A 23,501-nucleotide genomic window follows, 5' to 3' on the forward strand; every position below is an offset into this window, starting at 1 on the left:
GGGACGGTGGTGAGGGTCATACAACAATGTGAATATACTTAACATCACTGAATTACACACCAAAAGTGGTTAAAAAGGTACATTTTATGTTGTGTATATTTTGCCACAACTAAAAAAAAAAACTGAAAAAGAGGTCACTGTGAAAATAAGGCAGATGTGATTACCGAATCTGGCCTGGCTCAGAAAGCCACAGTAACGTTCAAATCCTCCAGTTAGGCCGGACTCTGGATTGCTCTCTGACCAGCGCACTGGTCTCTCTGCACTGGTTTTCTCGGGCTGCCAGAACCCCTTCTGACAAGTTGGGTGGCTTAGAACAACAGAATTTTTTTCTCTCACAGTTCCAAAGGCTAAGAGTCCAAACTCAAGGTGTTTGCAGGTCTATGCTCCCTTCAAAGCTTCTAGGGGAGGAGCCTTCTGTGTCTCTTCCAGTTTCCGGTAGCCTCACGCTTTCTTGGATAAGGACGGCAGAACTCCAGTTTGCCTGTCATCATGTGGTCATCTCCTCCCCGTGTTTTTACATCATCTTCCTTCTGTGCATGTCTGTGTCCAAATTTCCTTCTTTTTAAAAATTTTTTTTAGAATTGACTTTAGAAAGAGAGAGGGAGGGAGAGAGCGAGAGAGAAAAAAACACTGACCTGCTATTACGCCTATCAATGCCTTCATTGGTCGACTCTTGTATGTGTCCTGACCTGGGATCAAACCTACAATCTTGGCATATTGGGACAACGGTCCAACCAACTGAGCCACCTGGCCAGGGCCTCAGAATTTCCTTTTGATAAGGATACTGGTCATATTGGTCCAGGGGCCCAGCCTACTCCAGCATAACCTCATCTTAACTAATTATTATATCTGCATTTAACTAACTCCATCTATTTCCAAATAAAGTCACATTCTAGGGTGTATGTGGTTAGAGCTTCAGCATATCTTTTAGGGCACACAACTGAACCCAAGACACCAGCCAAATGCAGGGCTCCCCTGAGTCTCAGTCCCTCAGGGCGGCATTTGACACAGGCTGTTATCCTGACACAGGCCTTCTTTACAGGGTGTCCAGTCTTTCATTTGTACAGCACACACTTCTCATTTTCCCCACGACCCCCAGTGTTGGCTCCTTTGCCAAGACCTCCTACTCCACCACCTCTCAATGCTGGAGCACCTCTCAGCCCTCGTCCCTGTCCACGCTCACTCCCTGGAGGACCCCATCCAGTCCCACAGCTTTAAACTCCATCTATCCTCTGACAGCCACTAGACAGGGTGGGGCAAAAGTAGGTTTGCCGTTGTATGTGAAACATGGAGTTTATTCTTGTATTATTTATTTATTATTTTTCCACACAAACAACTGTACACATACTTTTTCCCCACCCTGTATTTATGCCTCTACCCACCCTCGGATCTCCAGAACCATAGCCTACTGCCTACCTGACACCCCCAGGGCCATCGAGTATCTCTGATTTCACGTGTTCAAGCAGAACTATTTGGTTTTCCTCCTAAACCTTCTCCTTCCCCGGACTCCTAAGTAGCCAATGGCCTCACCTTCACCCAACATCTAAAACCTTGGCCTTGTTTTATCCTTGACTCTGATCTTTCTCTCTTCCTCCCACGTCCAATCAGTATATCTTGTTGGCTCTACCTTCTGTGACACCCCAAATCTGTCTCCTTCCCACCAGCCCCACTGCTCTCAATCACCTGAGCCCAGAGGATGGCACACTGCTACTTGTGAGCCAAGTGCAGCCACAACCAAGTGTGCACATTTCATCTCTCTTGGCAGAGCTGAGTAGCTGCAACAGTGCCCATGACCGGCCATGATGAAAACATTTGCCCTCTGGCCCTTCACAGGAAGGTTTGCTGGCCCCTGGTCTAAGCATCTGATACCGCCTTGACTATTCCTTAGCGTAATCCTTTAGTCAGCAATTAAACACCAAGTGTTTCACTTGTTTGTTCTTTGCCTTCTTGGAAATGACAATGTCTCCTCCTTTCTATTTCCTGATCCCCACTCTGTGCCGACCAAGTGGCTCTCCCTGCCTCTCTTCCCTCCTGCACACCATCCCTGAGGGTTAACTCCTGGAAACACCATGTTCACCCTGCTCAAGCACCTGCAATGGCTCCCACTGTCCCTACCATTTAGCCAGAACACCTATTCAGTTTTCAAAGATCCTATATAACCTGGCCTGACCCTCCACATTTGCTCAAGGCCCCACTGCTCCCCAACAGGACAAACTACCGCCTTCCCCTCTCGTGGAAGGTGCCATGTGCCCTCCCCAGACAGTGCCTGTCAGCCTCTTCTCTACCTTCTTATTTCCATTAGCATTTGAGTATGTTCAAAAGGCTCTCCTAATAAGAAATCTTTCTAGACCCCAAACCTTCCCTCTAGTTATCTAGCTTGTTGCTCTCCTTTCTAGGTCAGAGATTTTCTAAAAAAGGAAAAAAATCTGAAGGAATTATCTATGACCGTCATCTTTATTTCTTCACACTGCCATCTGGTGCCCATGTCTCCACTAAAACCACTCCTGCCGGGGTGACCAATGATTTCACCACATCCAGTAAGTTTTGTTTCACCCTTACTGCATGGTCTTCTCCGCAGCAGCATTCAACAGAGTTCGCCGCTCTGTCTGCAAACGTTCTTCCCTTGGTTTCTATGATAACCACACTCCTTTTCTCATCTAGCTTTCTGTTTATTCCTTCTCAGTATCTTCTTTACATGTGAGTCCTAGAGGAAGGGACCACGTCATGTGTGGTCCTCTGGTAACAAACATACTAGAAGGTATATGGCAGGCCTTCAATCAATGTTAGCAAAAATCCACTCTCTGCCACGTAGAGTTTTCAGTTTGAGAATTTCCGTTTCCCTATGAAATTCTCCATACTATCTTATTTCTTTGAACATAATATTAATGATTATTTTAAGTGTGTGTCTGATCTATGTATTATCTGTGTCCCCTATGGGTCTGTTTCTAGTTCTGTTTTTTTTTTCTTGGCTTTCTTGAACCCTGCTTATTTTTAATTGAGTGCTGAACATTACATGTGAAAAACTGGAGCAAGAATCTGAATGTCTGGAGGAAGTGACCTTCTGCCAGAGAGATGGATTTATTTTTGCTTCCGGCAGGCAGGTAGGCTGGAGATGCTGACAATCCCATATCTCCCTCATTCAACTGGTATTGAAATGATTCAAACCAGATCTCTAGTCCCTCTGAGGGGTGGTTTAATTTTGGATTACCTCTTACTCATCGGCAATGGCCTTTTCAAACATGGGTTGTTGACCAGGGTCCTTCCAACTTGGCAGGTCTTGACTTCAGTTTCTGTCTCCAGCTCTGTGAATCTGGCCAGAGCTCTGCTTAGACCCTGAACCAAACTTCCAACCAAACAACCTAGACTACCACCTCCGGAAAGAGAGCTCCATGATCCCTAACTAATACAAGGACCCTAAGGCTTGCCCACCCGTGCTGCTTTGTGAGAATTCCCCTCCCACCCTGCAGGAGCAATGGGAGCCCAGAGACCCGATTCTAGTCTCACAGCCAGCAACTAGTCCTGTGACTCCTAGGCTTGACCTTTCAAGTCCCCTTATCCTTATATGTAAAATGCACCCCAAACAAAATCTTTGAATTTCTTCCTGCTCTAAAAGTTTTGTAATCTCTAACTTTTCTAATGTAAGGACAATCCCAAGCTATACATTCTTCTTTTGTGAAGCTACCAATGCCCAGCCTGGAGACTGATTACAATTTTTCCATTCTCATAAGACCATTATAACACAAAGACTTGAACTATAACAGTGTGGATTTAGATTTGCAAACAAAGTTGTTCAATTTCTGGAGCTGTGCCCTTTCCTACTGAAGATCCTTATTACTTATTGCCCTGGCTACGCCGTCATACAAAGTTGATGAGGACCCAACTACGGCTAAGGCTGAAAGTCAAAGAGAAAAGCCCAGCCCCAAGGAAGAGCGTCACTGTAGGGCATCACCATGCCTAAGGCACGCAGTACATAAACATGAGGGAACAGGCCTGAGTCAAAGCCAAGGACTTAAATTGTTCTTTTTAAAAAATAAGGATGCTGACTGTGTTGGCAAGAGCCAAGGCAGGGGAGAATCAAACAGACTTCAGCCTTTGGCTTTCAGAAGCTAAAACACCATGCTTTCCCCAGTGCAGAATGCCAGAAGATACACAAACGTTCTGTTTTCATCACGGACAAGAGGACCAGTAGTTGAAAATAATGACAGGCTGAAGCAAAGTCCTATTCTCACAAACTCAGAGAAGACCTAATGGAGCCTCTTCACTGTGCACAGAACATTGACCTGCACAAACCTGCCAATTCTGGCCCCAGTTCCACATAGCCCAGCCTCTATGTACCGCCCCCCCCCCCCCAAATCCCCTACCACAGAACTCCTGGTCTGTATGTATCTCTTCTCTATGGGACACAGCTGTCTCCTGGGCAGTTTCTCCCCTTCCTTGTGGTACCTGCACCCATCTGAAAGCAAAGGAGTTACCACTGGGCTTCTCGATGCCCAGTGTGATGCCTCAGTAATGCACTGGCTACTAGCAAATGAACTCTGTGTTGGTCCTTACTGTTTCCAAGAGGCCATGTGTGTGGTGGAAAAGGAGCAGCCAAAGCTATGTTTGGGTCCTCGCCCTGCACTATCTAACAGCGCTCATTCAGGCATTAAAACTACTGAGGTGCCACTACAGGCCAGACGCTCTGCTGGGCATTAAGAACAGAGAGGTGACTAGGACACATGAGGTGCCTGCCATTGTGGAGTTAAAATCCAAAAGCACCTGAGTTTCCCCATCTGCTAAATGAAGGTGCTGGACAAGTATCTCTGAGGTTCCTTTAGATTTTAAAGTGCTACAGTTGTACAGCTAGAGCTACAGCCCTAGTTGGTAATATGTGTCTGTGTGGCGTGGACTGGCACAGCTATTCTGGGCCTCAGGTCCCACATCTATACATAAACAGGTGAAATCTGAAAATGTCCCAGTTACCTTATGTAGCCACAGTGGAAGGTTCCCAGAATCACCATGCAAGGACGGCTTCTGCTGAACAGCAGCCCAACAGTAAGAATCCACAAAGGCAGCCTGACGCCAGGAGAAAGAACTTGGGGAGAAACAGCTTATCTGTGTACCTAAGAAATAAAAACAGATCATTCCACATGAATGAAAGCACAGTGTCTGGACCCTTCCCACCCCACTATGAGGCCTCGCTGCCTCAGGCTTTGAAGTGTTAGCTAAGCCTGGGAGCACTACCACAGGGAGGCACTGAACCAAAACACCCACGTCTGAAGGAAAGCTGAGTATTTGAGTCTTTTGGCCAACACTGGTCATGATGGTAGATTGGGCTCGGTTGGGGAAAAACTCTTGAAAGAAGTGAAACCACCATAAAAAGAAAAAGTGAGCAGGAAAAGAACCAGAGCCAAAATGTACACAGGAAACACGGCACAGAGTTCCTTCCCTTTGAGATGAGGACTGAGAAAAGGGAGGGAGATTAGAGGAGCCAGGGCAGACAATTACATGGGAAGAAAAGGGCCTTGTAGAACAAAGAAACAAAGAACTTGTAGCCTGAAGAAGAGAAGGCTAATGGAAACTTGGTAATACTTGGCTGGGTGACAAATCAGTTTTCCATTTCCTCTAACAAAAAAGGCACAGGCTGAAGTGGCAGCCCAAGCGGTTTACATTTGGAAGACAGATGCTTGGGACGGCAAACCTCCAGACAGGGAGACGGGCGCTGGATGGGGATCAGGAGAGCTGGGTCCTGCTGGAGGCTCTGCCATTAACTAGCTCTTCCAGGAGCTCAGAACTGTTTTCTCCTCTGCAAACCGGGGACTACATCAACCTGCCAATACTACCATTACCGATTACCTGGAAGACTCTTTGTGCTCCTCAATGCCTATGTACCCCTGACTCACACAGGCCATGTGGGAAACTGGCTGGGACTCTTGGGGTGCAGGGCCACAGCTGTGTGCCCCTCCTTCACAGCAGGCAGAGCACCTGGTACTGAGCCTCTCCTGGCAGCCCCTAGCCCAGCCCTGCTTCCCTGTCCCATCAAGCATGCACAGGAGCCTGTTCGTGTCGCAGGCACAGGGACCAGCTGCTGAGGCCAGGAGCAGGCACCCTCTCTTCCACATCCTGTGCAGCGTGAGGGGTGCTCAACGCTTGGGCTCCGATGTTAGCTGTATTGGAACCTAACTGCCACTCATAGCTGGGTGAGCTCAGGCCACCTACCCTTCCAAAGCCAGGAATCTCCAAAAGGGTGATGACATTAATGTCTACACTCTTAGTACAGTGCCTGGTTCCCAGTAGTTGCTTAATAGGCAGTGCATCCTTCTATATGAAGTAACTATTAACAGTTTATCCTTTTATAGCTTTAAAGACTGCAGGCATGCCCAGCATTCTCTCTTCCCTTCCTAGAGAGGGAACTGGGATGGTAGAAAGACCCTGAACTGGATTTCCCTAGTCCCTGGGACATAAAACGTCTCAAAGGGTCACCTTCACTGAGGGAGGGGGTGGCCTTTATACTTGTGACAGGAGAAGGTAGTGGTGGGGACCCCAGGCAAGGCCCTGAGCACCCCGTCTTCTTCATCGGGTGCCTATATTGTCCACAGACAACTGAGAAAGGACTTCTCAGGAAGAGCTCTGGGAGGAGATCACTGTGGAAAGTCACATGCCATCATAGTGTGTCCTATAATAGGCTAAGTTCTTGCCTGCTAAGTATGGCTTAAATATGAGTTGGGGGGTAGGTAAGGGATTTCAAGGTCCCTTCCAACTCTCTTACCTTGTTACAACCTCACAACCCAGTTGAGAAAAGGAGAGCAGGGAAAGGGAGGGAGGGCAGGGGTATGGAGAGAGAGAGAGAGAGAGACAGACAGACAGACAGACAGACAGGCAGAGATGGACAGGTAGAGATAAAGGGCTCCATGTTATCTTCATTTTATCCTGGAAGAACCCAAAACTCAAAGAAGTTCAGTAATCCCTCACTCAACCTAAAAAATGGCAGCATCAGAATTTGAATCTGTATCCAACTCTCATTCTCTTAAAACACGCCCCACTGGCCCAGTCACTCCAGCAAGGCCAGGCTGGAGGAGGTCCCAGGAACCAGGGATTAGTCGGAGTTGAGTGGTTTGAACAAGTTGTTCCTCCAAGTGACCAGAATAGGCAGAGCTTTCACGGAAGATCAAAGACAAATCTGGGGAAACAGATTAAAGCCCAGGTATTGGGTATTCCCAAGCCCAAAATGGGAAACAAAGGAAGTCAAGAGCCGGGCAGGGGCAGAAACCAAATTGGGAGTGAAGAACAGGAGCAAAGGAAGGGGCAAAGCAAGAGGGTGCAGGGGGACCAGCATGTGCTGGGTGCTGCAGCCCTATACCTTCACCCAGGACATGACAGGTCAGCATGACTTAAAGGCACCCATGTTGGGATGCTCAGCTGTTGCCATGGGGCTAGGCTGCTTGGGTCCTGGACCATCCCGACCTATCTCCAAAAGTACGCTCACCTCCTTTATCTCACTCTTCAAAATATTATTAAAAGGTGAGCAGGTGTTTTATGTATTTTCCTAGTAATTTTCCCATAAGGAAAGCTTCCAGTTTTTCCTTAGATTATTCATCCTAAAGCTCAGCTCTGATCTTGACACTCCCTTGGCTCGACACTTTTCATGGGTCCTCCATTGCACAGTATATAAATCCAAACTAATGCTCCAACTCAATCCAATTATTGCTGTGGCTTCCACAGGCCTGATTCATTCCTAAATCTGTACCTTTCCTCACACTGTTCCTTCAGCCCAGGGGCCCTCTCTCCAATACTTGTTTGTTAAGTCAGGGCTCCTTTATGCCCACCTCAGATGGCCACCTTCTCCATGGAGCTCCTTCCCCAGTGAGCTCCCAGAGCCCTTGAAAACCATCAGAAACATGCAGATGCACCTTCAACCATGCGGTATAAACATGCAGGTATGTCTTATCTCCTTTATTAATATCTCAACTCTTGGCTGTTAGGGTAGACAAAGTCAGTCAGTCTCAGTCTCTCTCTCTCAACTTAACACAGTACCTGTATCAAGTAAATAACAGCTGTCTGGTGCTTTAAATATTTCAAAGTACTTGCCCCGGCTGGTGTGGCTCAGTAGACCGAGTGCTGGTCTGAGAACCAAAAGCTCGCAGGTTTAATTCCTGGTCAGGGCACATGCGTGGATTGTGGGCCAGGTCCCCAGTGGGGGGCTTGCGAGAGGCAACCAATTGACATCTCTCCCAATGATGTTTCTCCCCCCTCTTTTCTCCCTCCCTTACCCTGTCTCTAAAAATAAATAAAATTTTTTAAAAATATTTCAAAGTACTATCATAACATACTGTGTCAATGTTCAAGTATCCCTGTAAGAAATCTCTGTTCCGTTTGGTAGCTGGGAAAGCAGCCCCCTGACCTGCAGTGATCCTCAGGCCCGAGTCCCACGCCCGAGTCCCACGCTCTACCTGCTCCACTCTGTTGTGTGTTGGCTGAGTGAGCACTCTGATCTCTAGCAAGGAGGTTTAGTGAGATAGGCACTGCCCCTCACAGAGGTACAGAAGTCAAGAAACGAGTTTCAGGTTTATACTGGGAACAACAGAGAACACTGTTTTCACTGGCTGAGAGAGCAGAGGGAGCTGTGGGCTTTATATTTGTGTGTGTCTGGCCAGATATGATGAAAGACCACAAGGAGGAAACCTGTGTTCATGGGCACTGTGGAAACAGCTACATCAACGCTAGTAAGTAACCTAACCACAGACATCCTCCCTGTCCCCCTTTTCTGGCCCAGGGTGGGGGTCACACCTTCTCCCTGAGTGGCAGCCCAGGGGGCCCTTGGAGCAGCTTAGACCTGTGGCTGCTGCAGAAGCCGCTGGCGGGGAAGCAAAGGACAACATGGCCTGGGGGTGGACAGGACCAGGGAGGGCAAGCCTGTCCAGTGGTTTCTCAACGGCACCAGCACAGCTTGCGCCAGGCCCTCTGTTCCCAGTCCAAACTCGCTGACAGGGACTTTGGCCTAGTTTGCTATTGTCCTTCTCCCTTTAACAAGCTTTCTTTTCATTCTTCTGCATTATATACTTCTGAGTGAGACCTTGTGCCTTCTGACAAACATCCATCCTCTCTCCCAGGGTGCTGTGTGGGAACGTCTCCTGCATTTGCTTCTGCATTTAAATGCTCGATGTAACTGTGAGGTGACATAGGAATCAGGCCTCCTGAGGAGTTAGGAAAACTCATCCAAACCACAAGTTTAACAAGATTAAAAACAGGAATAGAAAGATCTAGGTAACTGGCTGAGAGAACTTTAGAAGAACTTTTAAATGGAACAGATTCAAAGCTGAACAACACACTGGAGAGCTTGTAGAAGGCAAGCACAGGGAACGAGCCCTTGCTGGGGACTTTGGCCCTAATTTTTAAGATGAGATCATGTAGGTAGGAGGTTGTAGAGCTGGTATATCAACTGGGTCTTCATCTTCATCTTCCAAGAGCAAGAAAGAAGAGGCATAAAGCACAGGTTATTGACGAAGGTTGGGTCATGGATGGTGGGATGGGAAAGAAGGAGACAGTAGAGTTTCTTCAAGCGGAACAGTAAATCCTGGGGTTGCTGTTCTGAGGTACAAAGTGAAAATAGAGTAAAATAATGATTATATCAATTATAATCATTACCATAGAGTATAATAATGATTATATCAATTATAATCATTACCATCTACATAGCATTTTAAAAGTTTATAAACTATTTTTATTTTGCAAAACAAAAATTTAGTTTAAATTCAAATTAATATAAATTATACATGTACACACAACTCACACATATATACATATACACAGGAGCTAGACAGATCATATTATGACCTATTGATATAAAGCACTGAACTTGAAAGTTCTGCCTTAAGATTGCCAAAAAACCAGAAAACTATTATAAACCCTCAAGTTCAATGAACACAATCATATAAAGAGGACCATGAATGCATAGACTAGAGAGAAAGAGATGGGTAGTGGTCAGATCTTAGATAATAAACACAGAATAGTAACAAGCACTCACATGGGTGAAACAGGTCTGAATCTGTTTAAAGTAACTTTGACCGGAACATAACTAAACCAAATGACCCAAAAGGTCTGCCACAAAGGATTCTACCTTGTCAAATACTTAGAGCTCCCAACTATCATAAAATACATTAAAATTCTAGGAATCTCAGAATAACTTCTCTTTCTTAAAAAGAGCCAAGGAATACCTTTCTATTTACTAGATGGGATGCTGCCCGATTCATGAATCTTTCAATAAAGCCAATTAGATCTTTAAATTTTTTTAAAAAGGAGCCAAATCCCTCCCCTTTCACCTCTTCATCAGACTTCCACCCAAACCTCTCTCTAGCTTCAAACACAAGGAAATAAATACATTCTGGAAGTCCCAACCTGTCCATTACTGCCTTCGTTTTTACAAGAACTGAGCCCAAGGCACACAAGTTTTAAACCAGTACAAAAATATAAGTACTCTCTGTAGCCCAAACAAAACAAAACTGAATTGAAATGATAGTTTTCTTTTCCTTTAAACCAAATTGATTCACCAGGTCTCTTGTCCACAGCTGAGCCTGGCTTTTAAAAAGAACCCAACAGGAGCTAACATCGGCTCCTTTGCTAAGATGGACATAATCGAATGTAAACTTTTAAACAAGTTCCAAGAAGTACCCAGACACTGCACTATCCACTCACACTGTACAGAGCAACACACAACTGCTCGGCATTTCAAAATTAATGTTTCCCCTTCTGGGTCTAACTCATTGGATAAAGGCCCCCTCAGTGCACACTGCTCTCACTAATGGGGGGGAATATAAGCCTATACTTACCGACCACATGGTCCAGGATGTGTGACCACTGGACCACACGGCCACAGGGAACACAAACCAAGCTGGCGAGCCTCAGATGGAACCTACAAGGTCTCCTTTAATTCAATCAAGAATGATGGCCTAAACAATACAATATTATATAGCCTGCTATGTGCAAGAGGAGCGAGAGAAAAGGAAGCTGGACTGAGACGACAGCTCCAAGGAAACATGAAGCCAGACTCTATGCAGAAGAAGAGACTAGAGAACTGAGCAGCAGTTTGAGGGGTTTCTCTCCTGTGGTGGGGACCTAGTCCCATAGACACCCAGAAGTCTACACCACACAAAAGAAGAACTTGTATAAATCCAATGTAAAACCTAACAGTTGTCCAGTGAAGAAAATTTTCATAACCTGAGCACCAGGGGAAGAAAGGTATACAAAACCTCAATGTTCTAGTAAACATGCAAAAAAAAATTACTTGATGTATCTAAATATTATTTTATTAAAAAATTTGTTCTCTGAGATTAACTCAAACATACAGAAAATTATAGAAAAAGACATAACAGACACCTAGGAGTTTAAAGTAATATTGACATTTTGCTGTAGATACCTCATCTCTTTTTTAGACATGTTATTTTGAATTTTTTCCAGACCCATAAAAATGTTACAAGAATATTACAGTGATATTCAGCCATAAAAAGGAGGAAATCCTGCCATTTGTGTCAACATGGATGCACCACGAGGGCCTTATGGTAAGTGAAGTAAGGCAGAGAGAGAAAAACAAGTCTGTATGATCTCACTTACATGAATAAAACGGAACTCAGAGACAGAGCAGATGGGTGGTTGCCAGAGGTGGGAGGTGGAGGGCGGGGGAAATGAGGGAAGGCGGTCAAAGTGACAAACTTCCAGTTCCAAAAAGTGTCACGGGGATGTAATATACAGCACGGTGACTATGCGTTGACAACACTGCACCGTGTATTTGAAAGAGGTTAAGAGAGTAGATCTTAAAAGTTCTCATCACATAGACAAAAATTATGACTATGTGAGGTGATGTGTGTTAACTAGAGTTACTGTGGTGATCACTTCATAATGCGTACATATGTCAAATCATCATGTTGTAATACCTGAAACTTATACAACGTTATATGTCAATTATTTCTCAGTAAAACTGGAAGAAAAAATAAATAAAAATTTTAAACCTGCATAAAATACATTATTATTAAAAAAGACTACTTCAATGAAATCCCATACACTCTGTAACTGAGATTCACTATCAACATTCTACCACACGTCCTCTCTCTATACAGATGTATATGTAATATTGGGCTGGCCAAAAGTCCATTTAGTTTTTTCCATAAAATAAAAGACATTCTTCATTTTCACTAATAACTGTATTGACTTGGATATTTTGAGTATGTCGGCTATCTCCCACATGGTTAACATTGATTGTTCTCTATTAATGTCTCGATTTGACTGCTATCAACTTCAACTGGTCTACCCGACTATGGAGCATCGTCCAGCGAGAAATCTCCAAGCCGAAACTTCTCAAACCACTTCTGACACGATCAGTCACAGCACCTTCTTCACACACTGCACAAATCTTTTTGTGTGTTTCCACTGCGTTTTTACCTTCCTTGAAATAATCCTGGGACGATAGGCTGGGAAGTCCAGGCTGGACTCTATGATAATGGCAAGGAGACCCTGGGGCGGGGGGGCAGCTGTGTTTTAACGTCCTCAAGTCTGTAACCCTTGCATGCCTGGTTCTGATGACCCACTGAGACTGCAGTGGTTCAGGAACTGGGGATGGGGCTGGCCATGGCTCTCACAGAGCGGGCACCCTCTCCAGGGTGGGTGTTGAACAGGCAGAGCACAGAGGGTTTTCAGGGCAGTGAAAATACTCTGTATGAGACCATAATGACAGATACATATCATGCATTTGTCCAAACCCACAGACTGTGAGACTCTGGCGGGGAATGCTGATCGCAGAAAAGGCTACGCGTGGGTGGGGCCAGGGAGGATGAGGTAAATCGAAGTACCTTCCCCTCAGTTTTGCTGTGAACCTAAAACTGCTCTTAAAAAGTAAAGTATTAATAATACACACACACATACACACAGTAGCTGTTAACATTGGTCCTAAGGATAGCAGGGGAAGGAGGGCGTTAGGGACAACTGCCTAAGTGCAGAGGCAAGAGGCAACGTTTCCCTCAGGACACCCACCTCTCTGGCTAACTGGGTGTTCACCTCCAGGGCCAGGGTCAGGGCCCCCAGAACTGTGGCTTTTCATAGACCCTCAACAGACAGCACTTCCTGCTCTGCCAGGTGAGGAGGACCAACTGCTAGGCCCACCCAGGACCAGGCTTCCACACTGGTCCTGGCTCATGCCCGCCAGGCACGGCCTACTTCCTCACCATACCTTGTGCCAGGCCAAGCTTCGAAGGTGACCATGAAGCCCCAGAGTACAGCCGCTGATGGGACCAGCTCAGGTCCTTCTCAAATCAGCCCTAGCATCCTGGGACGAATGGGAGGCACTAGGTGTTCCCACGAAGCTTCCAGCAACAGCTCCTGATAAACTTTTATCAAACACTTGTCCCATACAAAGTACCATGGTGGAGTCCAAGACACATTCGGCAGTCCTGTCCTTGACGTGCGCATAGTAAGCCTGAAATTAACTGCAGTAGCCCCTGCCTAGTCTCTCCACATTTCTACTCCGTTCTCACAAAGAATCGGGGTCAGGTAAAAATGCATATCTGATTATGTCACTTACAGCTAAAAGCCCTCTGACTGCTCTGGATAAATTGTGGAATCCAAATCCCACAGGGCCCACCGTGATCAAACCCCTGCCCATCTCTCTAATCTCTTCAGACCACTTACTCTCCCCGCTGCTCAACAGGTCCCAGAAACACTGATCCTTTTTTTGTTTCTCCGGAAAACCATGGCCGAGGCTTCACAGGTGCTGATGGGTAACTTGGCCCAAGTGCTGCTTCTCCAGAAAGCCATCCCCAACTGGGCAAGCCTCCCTGCAATGGTGCTTGTTCCAAAGTACTTACCGCAGCCAGAACTCTGGAATTGTGGGAAGCCATCTCCCCCGCCAGGTTGCAAGCTCCCAGGACCATGTCTGTCTCCTTCACTGCCATAGGCCACATCCCCCCAGGGCCTAGTGCACACCATAGCAATAGGGTGCACCTAGTGCACACCATAGCACCATACGTACAAGCGTGATTGCTGTAAGGCGGGGCGTGAACCATACCCTCCGAACCAGCAGGGCACCGGGATGCATCTAATAACTATTATAGGCCAATGTCCTCGTGTTACTAGGGGTGAAACTGATTCTAAGGTGAGATGCCTCTGGTCACACATGCTCCACACAGCTGCTCCACACTGTTAATAACTGTCATTACAGTGTTCCTACAATTCTTAAAAGTACACCATTTTTCTGGTATTCACTTCAATGTGCGCAAGAAAGGAAACATACTCATAAATAAAGGCTTAGAGTATTTGTAGAGACTTAAAAGGAATGAAGCCTTAAGAAGAAGAATGTCAAAACCATCAACCCCTGGATGCTCCTCCCTCTAAGGGACACTGGACAGAGGAAGGGAGACAAGTCAGTTACCATCACCCAGACTCAGCCTGGCTGAGCTTCCCTGTGCCCAACGGAATGGCTCCTGAATGTGAGTGAGAACTGAGGAGAAGCCTGAGGCCTCTGTCGCAGCTTTGCTGGCTGCTCACAGTGTTGCAAAGTACCTTCAGATCGCAGAAGCCCAATGCACACTAGTTTCAGAGTTAACCAACACGTACTGACGACAAGCCATGTGTTAGGTCTTTTCCCATGCATTATCACATTTAGCAGGTGTTATCGCATTTCCCAGGTATTATCACATTTATCATGACCTGTTTTGCAAAAGAAAACCTAGTGCTGTCAGAGAGGAGAGGTGAAACTCAGCAAGCAGGGGTAAGAACTTCCCTCTCTCTGAAAAGTAACCTCTCCACACGGGAGCAACTGTGCTTTTTGTAAACTCTGAGAACCCTTGCATTCGGTCGTGAAATGTGAAGCAGATGTTAACATTAAATAAATGAAAATTGCTAGTTTTGTTAGTTGAGCAAATTTAAACAGAAAACAGAGGGCTCAGAGTGAAACAACATTTTTTAAACTTTAGTTTGAAAAAAAAAAGACCGATAGTTAAGATGTATTTGGAGAGGGGTAGATTTCATAAGCCAGCGATAACCAGCTAAGGCCTGATCTCTCTCTAAGATCAAACACCCCAGGCCAAAGGCCCGACGAGTAGCCTGGAGAGAGAGGGCAGTCCCCGGAACGCGGCCAGTGTTCCAGCCAGAGCCCAGAGTTATGTCATGTGAAGTCCCAGTGCAAAAGGGAACTACAAAGTGCAACAGCGAGATGCCATTTCCATCGTAAGAATGGCAAATCGGAAAGCAGTGCGAACTGGCAGTCTGGAGGGCTGAGAAGCCCCTTAAATCCGAAGTGTGCTCACCTTTGACCCTCTACCTGTAAACTCCACCCTCAGGGCTGACCCCAGAGCCATGGTTCTCCAAGTGTGGTCTGGAACCGGTGACTCTTTCAGGAGGTTCAAGACCTTAAACATGCTTTCACAATGATACGAGGTTGTTACTTGCCTTCTCGTTCTCATTCTCTCATTAGAGTATACGGTAGCATTTCCAGAGGCTATTGACGCGGGTTATCGCCACATAATGAATGAGAAGCAAGTAGGAGAATGCAGGGGTCTTCTATTAAACTAGACATTAAGGAGATTTGTAAAATTGGAAAACAATGCCACTCTTCCTACTAAGCCTTATTTTTGAAGTTATTTTTTTTCCAGAAAAATATGTATGTTAACACGTAATGGGGCTTATTTAAAATTTACAAAAAATAAGTATTTTTCTGTCTTAATTTCTGATATGATAAATACCTATAGATATTGACGCAGATCTTGGCCCGCAAGATCTGCTGTTGAGGTTTCAGTATTCCCATACACATACACACGGACTACAGAGGTCCTGTGGGGGAAAAGGGACTGCGCGGCCACTCCCTCAAGAGGAGAGTGCTTCTGAGCACCTCAGCCACTCCCTCAAGGGAGGAGCTCACTGACCCTTGCCTTGACAGGTTTTTATTGTTTTTCTAGGCCCCTTACATCAAAGAAGGTCCTCTTTCACTATGCAAAGGTTTGTTTTGGGTGGTTATCTTTGCAGACACAGGAGAGGGTGTTGCTGAATACATCAAAGGAGGATATTTGCAATGTAAAGAGAGAAGTGGTCCAAACAGCTAGGTTCCATACCTGGAGGGTCTAGCCCAGATTTTAGGAAGATAAAGATACTCTAAACATTTGCTTGCCTCAGGATGAGGGGGTTTTAGCAAGAGCAAGTCTCATAGCAGCCTAGGTACAATGCAGGCCTGATTTCCCACTGGAGAACCTATCCATGGACGTGGGTCCTGCCCGCCAACCTCACTCCCCACTGGCTTTTCCGAGTGGGGGCTGAGCCACATTTCCCACGCTTGGAAGGGTTCCCCACAGATATAGCCCACAAACAAAGGCTCTTTGGAATCCTTAATAAAATGTAAGAGGGTAAAGTGACCCAAAAGTCTGATACACATTTTCAATGAGGCACGTCCGAGGATGTTTACTGAACCACTGTTTGTACAAAGAAAATGTGGAATGAACCTACATGTCCCTTAATAGAATGGTTAAATTTTCCATAGTCATACTATGAAAAATTATGCCACATCTAAGCAAAATGAGGCAGATTTATACACACAGACATGAAAATATCTCCAGGACATATTACAGGTCAAATTGCACATTTTTAATACACAGCATAATACTGTTAAAAATTTAATAATGGTAAAATGCTAATAAAATCATTCTTTTTTCATTAGAAACATTAAGCAATGGACGTAAAAGGAAAAAGACAAAAACAGTAACAGTAGTTACCTCTGGGGAAGAGACCAAGGTTGGGGTGTGTCAAAAAAAAAAAAAAGGCAGGGCTCTCATTTCTTCTTACTGTCTGAACTTTACCACAAAGACACAGCCATGCAGACACCTGGCGAATAAAGTATCTGGCAAGTCCTCTTTGCTGCCCTCAGGAACCCCATGGCACACAGCTGTGCCTGCCTCAATCCACCAGGGCCTGGTGCTCCCAAACTGTCTCCCCTTCTCCACTCTGTCTGAACTCTCATGGCCCTGGTTAGGGGGTTGAGAAGAAAGCAATCCAAGGATGCAATCTGCAGAGGAAGTGGGGTGTGCGTGGTTTTTTAAAAACGAAGTCACAAATCCAAACCTAGCTCCTGCAGAGGTTCTGAGACATACAAGTCTGTTCGCTTTTTGCTGGGGATGGGGATTCATCTACTTCTAAATAATGGATTATTTCCCACAGCCTCATTTTCTTTTCTTCCTTTGTGCTTGAGGTGGTGCAGTGGGGTGACAAAAAAGGGAGTAGTAAGTAACTAAACGTGGGTCTTGTAATTCATTGGGTCTTTTGAAATCAGGGAACGGTATGCACAGAAGCAGAACAAACGCTACTTGGGTAAGTTCTGGTGTATTTTAAAAATTGATCTCATCATTACTGAATGTTACTGAATCACATCTGAATTACTGAATCACATCTTACAGATAATATAATAACCCTTGGACATCCTACTGACACCCCTGGTGATTCTTTCCGTTTGCACCCCTACCGAATGTGTCCTATCCGCCAAGTTTTCTGCTGGAACTATTGCACAGAGCAGTCATCCCCACAGAGGACAGAGGGTCCCTGTCCCCAGTGAAAGTCCAGTTTGGTGGACAGACAGTATTCAACAAATAATACCAATAATTACCTAGCTGCTACTTGCAGTGTCAGGAAGGAAAGTTACAGTGTGCTCCAAGGACACATCAGGAAGTCCCCTGAATGTTGCAATTTTACCCCTGAAAGGGGGGAGCACATCAAAATGCCTCCTCCAATCTTCTGATAGAGTCACAGTTAGAAGGAGTTAGAGGTGGAGTGTATACAAGGCGGCATTTTTTTCCTGCTTACTTGAAATAAGACCTCAGGAATGCAAACTATCTTGGAAGATGATTTCATCCTTCTGGGAAATAACACTGCTCTCCTCTCTCTTCCTTTCAACGTTGGAAGGAGGGAACATTGACAAAGATTTATGCACACACAAGCTTTATGTGAAATAGTAGAAATTTTGAAAGAACCTAAATGTACATCACTAGGGGAGTGCTTAGATGAGTTATGATAAGAATATACTAGGTTATGGAATATGCTGCCTGCCCATGAAAACGTAGTGAGGTGACCTGGCCGTGTGGCACAGTTGGTTGGAGCATCGTCCCGTACACCAGAAGGCTGTGGATTCAATCCCCAGGTGGGGCACACAGGGGAGACAACCTATCGATGTTTTTCTCTCACACGGATGTTTCTCTCTCTCTCTCTCTCTCTCTCTCTCTCTCCTTCCCTCCCTCTCCCTCCCTCTCTCCCTCAAATCAATAAGTATGTCCTCGAATGAGGACTAAAAAAATAGGGAGGTGACACATGTGTTGACACAGAATGCTGTCCCAAACATATTATGTGAGAAAAAGCAAACCACTGTGGAATGACTCAGTTTGTTTTAAAACATGTGTACACATGTTAGATTAATGCAGCAAAGGGAACTCTAAGGCTGTACAAAGTGTGTCCACATGGGTCACCTCCAGCACACGATGAAGGAGGTTTATGACTCCTTTAGCATGAGAATATATTTAGTACAATGTATTTAGGTACCATTTGTGCAATAAAGACACAACAAAAACATCAACAAAGAAAACCACACGCACAGCGGCGGCCTCTCTGGACACCAGGCGTCCTTCTGGAAGGGGCCAGGGGCTCTCCGGGCTCTTTGGTTTTCAGTAGGAATTGAAGATGTGCTGTGACAGGGTCTATCCCCTGAGACCCTAAACATTAGCCCATCTTATAAATACCCTAAAAAGAATCAGCCAGCTTTGCCATCTTGTACATGCTGAAAAGCAGCCTAAACCTATTCCCAAAGATGTGCCTAAATTCAGCCAGGACAGAGCAGATGACTTAAGCCTCTTAGCTGCTGACTCACACATAAAAACACAGGGCCACTGCAAGCAAATAGTATCAGAAGCAGCTGCTTCTGTCCTTCGGCTCTCTGGGGCTGGCCCAGTGCCTGCCTGTAACGATGGCAGCAGAGCACAGCTAACCCAAAGGGACCGGATCCCTCTGTCCAGAACTGTGGCTGGGAGGGCGGCAGGACGAGAAAGCTCCCTGGAGACCAGACTCCCTTTCCCAGGGGTGTACTGGCTGCCTCCACTGCTCATCTGGTCCAGCCGGCCAAGCTCAGGGCAAGGAGCACCCTGGTAGGAGAGAGGGGGTCTCCTTTCCTAGGGTCTCCTAACCCACCAGGTTAGGGCCCCAGAGAACCAAAGCAGCCCCGAACAGGCCCTGCACAGCCCTCAGCCTAGTGTACTACGAACCTTGTCAAAAGTCCCCAAGCACATGAATTCCATTCAAAGTCTGGTCTACTGAAAGGTAGCGCACACCTAAGGAGTATGTTTCTTCAGTAGTTTAGGTAAATTCTGCTACAATTTCAGAGCTGGAAGGTCACGTAGTCCAATTATGCTTTTATTCTCCAGAGAGATGTCACCCAGCTATTTCCTAAATGTCTCCCTCCCTCCCAGGGTGAAATGTGCTGCACCTCTAGAGGCATCTGGGGACAGTTGTATTAGAAATGAGGGCTTTCCTGGGGCAGAGAACGGTCTCCCTGCAGTTTCCACACTGGGCCTGTGTGAGCTGCTGAGGGAGGCACGGGGCGGAATCTCTGGGGAGTGGACTCCACTGGCAGCTTGCACCCAGCACAGCCTAGCTCTGCCCATGGGTCTCCATGCCGGGGCGGGTTGTCCCTGGTTTCAGAAAGGAACCCAGTGTGTTGAACTAGTGAGAAAATGGGCCAGAGACTGAGGAGAAGCCTTTAATATGATACGCAGATTGTTTCGTCAAATGAGGACATTGTTTCTAACCTTCAACAGCCCCCTCCCTGCATTGGCCAGCTTCTAGGGGCCAATAGAAGATACATGAAGTATCTTGCAGGTGGGGCAGCCACAGGAACAGCTTATAACACAATGTGCAAAGTACGACAATGAAAGACTATCCCTGGCACCAGAGAGGCAGGGAACACTTGTCATGAGAGGGGGGATGGGCCATGCCGAAAGTCTGCAGGCCTCTTTCATGCTCCTGGGGCTGGGGCTCATTCACCAAGCGGGTGGGCAAAAGTGCCTGCTCCATTTGAATTACTCCTCTCTCTTGTTGTTGTTCTCCTTCATTGCTTTGTTTTTGTACAAAAGCTGAATTTGCACAAAACACAATGTTGCATGACTCGACCCCACTGTACTGATTCCAGGCAGTAACTTACATACCTCGCTTCTCCTCTCCAGAGCCTTTCTTCTGGCTTTATGTAATGTGTCCTCAACCTGATAGGTCTTCCCTGGTCCTGACGGCTTCACCCCACAAGCCTGTCTTCCTCTTGGAGGTCCTGAAGCTTTTGAGAAAACACGGGGATCTGCTCGACAGCTCAACAGCTCTTCAGCCAAGTCCTGGCCAACCTTCATCCGCTTGGTGTTCAGAGCTCTACACTATCTTGTTACCTAATCACACACAACTAAACGAGGCTGCCTGTCAGCATGTCTGTTCTAGCGCCCAGGTGGGTGGTAAATTCCCGCAGGGCGGGGACAGGACTGTGCCTCACACTCCTTTCCTGTCTCCCTCGATACCCAGCATTGCTATGCACACAGCAGGAGGCCATGCCTTTGCTGCACAAACCCATTCCCAATGCCAACTAAATGCCTCTCAGGCCCCATCAGTTTGGATGTGTGCAGAGCATTACTGGTGCAGGTACTTCAGGTGTCCCTCTAACACGTGGCCAAGCTGAAGTTTGACCATGGATGGTAACCAACTCCTCGCTCGTAGCATCAAGTGCCCTGGACTGTTGCTCCTCTGTGCCAAGGACACGCCTCATTTACGCCTGGGTCCTCGGTGCCCAGCACTGGGTCCAGCCCACAGCTGGTATACTCAAGAAACAGTTCCTGAAGGGAGAGACTATCTCCAGGACCCATGTTACTCGGTGGTTTTCCTTTCTACTGGAAGCCTCAACACCTGCCCATCTGGAAGGCTGGAAGGAAACCCCAGGGCCATGCCTACCCACAGATAAGGCAAACTGAACACTTATTTTTCCCCAATGATGGCAACTTCCTGAGAAGTTGAACAACTTAGTGCCAGAGATCATAAAATCAAACTCATCGTAACCCTTCCCTAACCAACTCTTCTCTCAATTTACTATTTCTGTCAATAACAACACCGTTCTCCTCTCACCCAGGCCTGCAGCCGTTCCAGAACTCTGACCAGTCTCTGCCCTTCGTGGCCTATTCAAAATGAGTACCCAAGTGCTGCTTGTTACTCCTCAGTCTCTCAGAAATCACCCTTTCCCATCCTTTCCCTCCACTATTGGCCCCCAGAGATGCACAAGACCTCAACTGATGCCCCATTGTACAGCATCCAGCCTCCTTAACTCCACTCTCCCCTCCTTCACAGACCCTACGCGCCACCATCAGACTATTATTTATTAAGTGCTGTTTTCAACCAGTTCATTCTTTGCTCAAATGAGAATTTCGTACTTTTAAACCACCAAGTCTGTACTCCTCTGTTCTAAGTGACCCAGGCCCACATTCACTCTCCTATCTCAGGAACACTGACTAATCCCTCCTGCCTTAGCTAGAACATCACTGTGTCTCCCCTTCCAGGAACATGGAACATTTTCTGCCATCTCCAAATCTTGGCAAAGGTCTCACATCTGCTGATCCTAAATCCCACCCACACTCCAAGGCTCAGGGCCAGCCCGACCTATCAGAGGTTCAGCTCCACCAGCTCTGCCTCTCTCTCCTCCCCCCCAAGCAGAACTGTCTCTAGCTGTCTGTCATACACTGTCTTCCTGCTGACTCATAAACACTCTCCCCTGTGCTGAAAGTCAGAAGAGCTGAGGAGTACCACTATACACTTTTCAGCCACGTGATGCTGCCCAAACCACCAGACTTTCGAATCTTACAGAACTGCTTTGATCAGGTGAGAGTTTACATGAAGGGGACTCATTCGTTTCGCATTCACAGTAAGTATGTGCAGGTGGAGGATGTTGATATCTCTCTGTTACCCGCCAACTACAGCTATTTCCTATCATTCAGAATCCTGCAGTGCTAAAGTTTCAGTTAATATCAATTAAAATGAGATAACAAAGGGAAAACATACCTACATTTCATGGAGCACCTGTCTCCATATCCAACGTTTTAGCCACTCAGAACTTCTCTGGTACAAAATTTTAGGTCATGACACAAATGTGTGGAGGAGAGAACGCAGACAGTTGTTCTGGGCAAAGCTGGTGGCGGGTCATAAGTGTGGAACAGTCGGGATCTAAGCCACACTAAGCCACAGTCGAGACCAATGGGACGCAGGAAACAGAACTGAGGAGTAGGGATGCGAGCAGAGTCCACAGGAATACAAATGAAGCACGTGGACGTAGTAAAACTGGGGCTACCTTTCTTCCCAACGTTCACGCCCATCTCAGCAATGAGCACTGCCAGGGCCGCAGGGTACAATCACTTCTCCAGAGACCCCGGCACCGCCCAGGATGCCGACTAAGCACCGGTCGCTTACCCTCTCCGGCCCGCCACGCCCCTCCCGCCCCTGGCCTTACCGATCGAGATTTCCTGCGCGTAGGCCAGCGAGATGAGCAGCAAGGGCATTCCTACGGCGATGTACGTGACCATCTTGTCCACGGCCAGCTCCAGCCGCAGCCCCTTGAACTTGGGCTCCGTGGGCTCCTTCAGTAAGAAGTCCGAGAACACGTACTCGGTGGCCAGGTGGGCGATGGCCATGGCTGCTGCGCACCGAGCTCGGCCTGTCAACCCCCAGAGGACAGACAGGCCCGGAAACTGCCGGTGTTGGGAGGGAGGGCTGCGCGGCGCCTTCACCCCGTCACAGGCCGGGCGCGGGGCTTTCGCTTTCCCTTTGCGTGCTCCTCAGCTGCACGCACCTCGCCAGCCTTTGTGTCTCGGTGCACCCGGCTGCCAGCGACTCCGCCTCGCCGCCGCTGCCTCTGCGGGGCTCCGGAGCCCGCGCGCTCCCCCGCCCTCCGCCTGCGCAGGTGCCCACTACGTGCGCGCCACCCGGGTTTCGCGTACAAGGGAGGCGAGAAAATCAACCAGGGAACTACGTGCTTCCCTTTCGCCTGGCCCCTTCGCTCCGTGCCGAAGTTTCCTCGAGGCCAACTCGCGCCTCCAGCCCGCTCGATCGCACTTCCCCGGAACTGGGAGGGAGACCGTGGACTCAGGGGTGGGGGGTTTCCGGAAACCGCGGTGACGCGGAGCGAGTGGCACAGCAGCATCCCGCGACGCTGGCATCTACATCCCCGAAGGGATCTTCCCATTCAGAGAATTGCCTCAGTCTGATTATCTCACGCCCCTCCCATCCTTATTCTCCCACTTCCGGGCACCCGGGACTTTTCAAAAACATTTCTGAAAGCAACCCCTTACCGGGTGGCCCCCTTTTACGCCCCACCCCCAACATTTCCAAATGGTGAATCAGGTTAAAAGGAGCTGCGGATGCTACAAAGAGCAATGGGTACCGGAAAAGCCAATCGCGCAGTGTAGGCTGAGCATGTGTGGGAAGAGGGAGCTCTGGGG

At 47.2% G+C, this 23,501-nt stretch overlaps 1 protein-coding gene across 1 annotated transcript in view; it reads right to left on the reverse strand.

Moving 5' to 3' along the window:
- Positions 1-23,107, reverse strand: part of PANX1 (pannexin 1) — a 42,225-nt gene extending 19,118 nt beyond the window's left edge. Inside the window, exons 1-2 of the mRNA XM_024574638.3 lie at positions 22,514-23,107; positions 4,963-5,102 (exon numbers count right to left, since the gene is read on the reverse strand). Coding sequence (XP_024430406.1) covers positions 4,963-5,102; positions 22,514-22,694 — 321 coding nt within the window. The 5' untranslated portion in view covers positions 22,695-23,107. The remainder of the gene's footprint in view (positions 1-4,962; positions 5,103-22,513) is intronic.
- Positions 23,108-23,501: the final 394 nt, after the last annotated feature.

Source organism: Desmodus rotundus, chromosome 5 (assembly GCF_022682495.2).
Source record: "Desmodus rotundus isolate HL8 chromosome 5, HLdesRot8A.1, whole genome shotgun sequence".
In the NCBI taxonomy this organism is placed as follows: domain Eukaryota; kingdom Metazoa; phylum Chordata; class Mammalia; order Chiroptera; family Phyllostomidae; genus Desmodus; species Desmodus rotundus.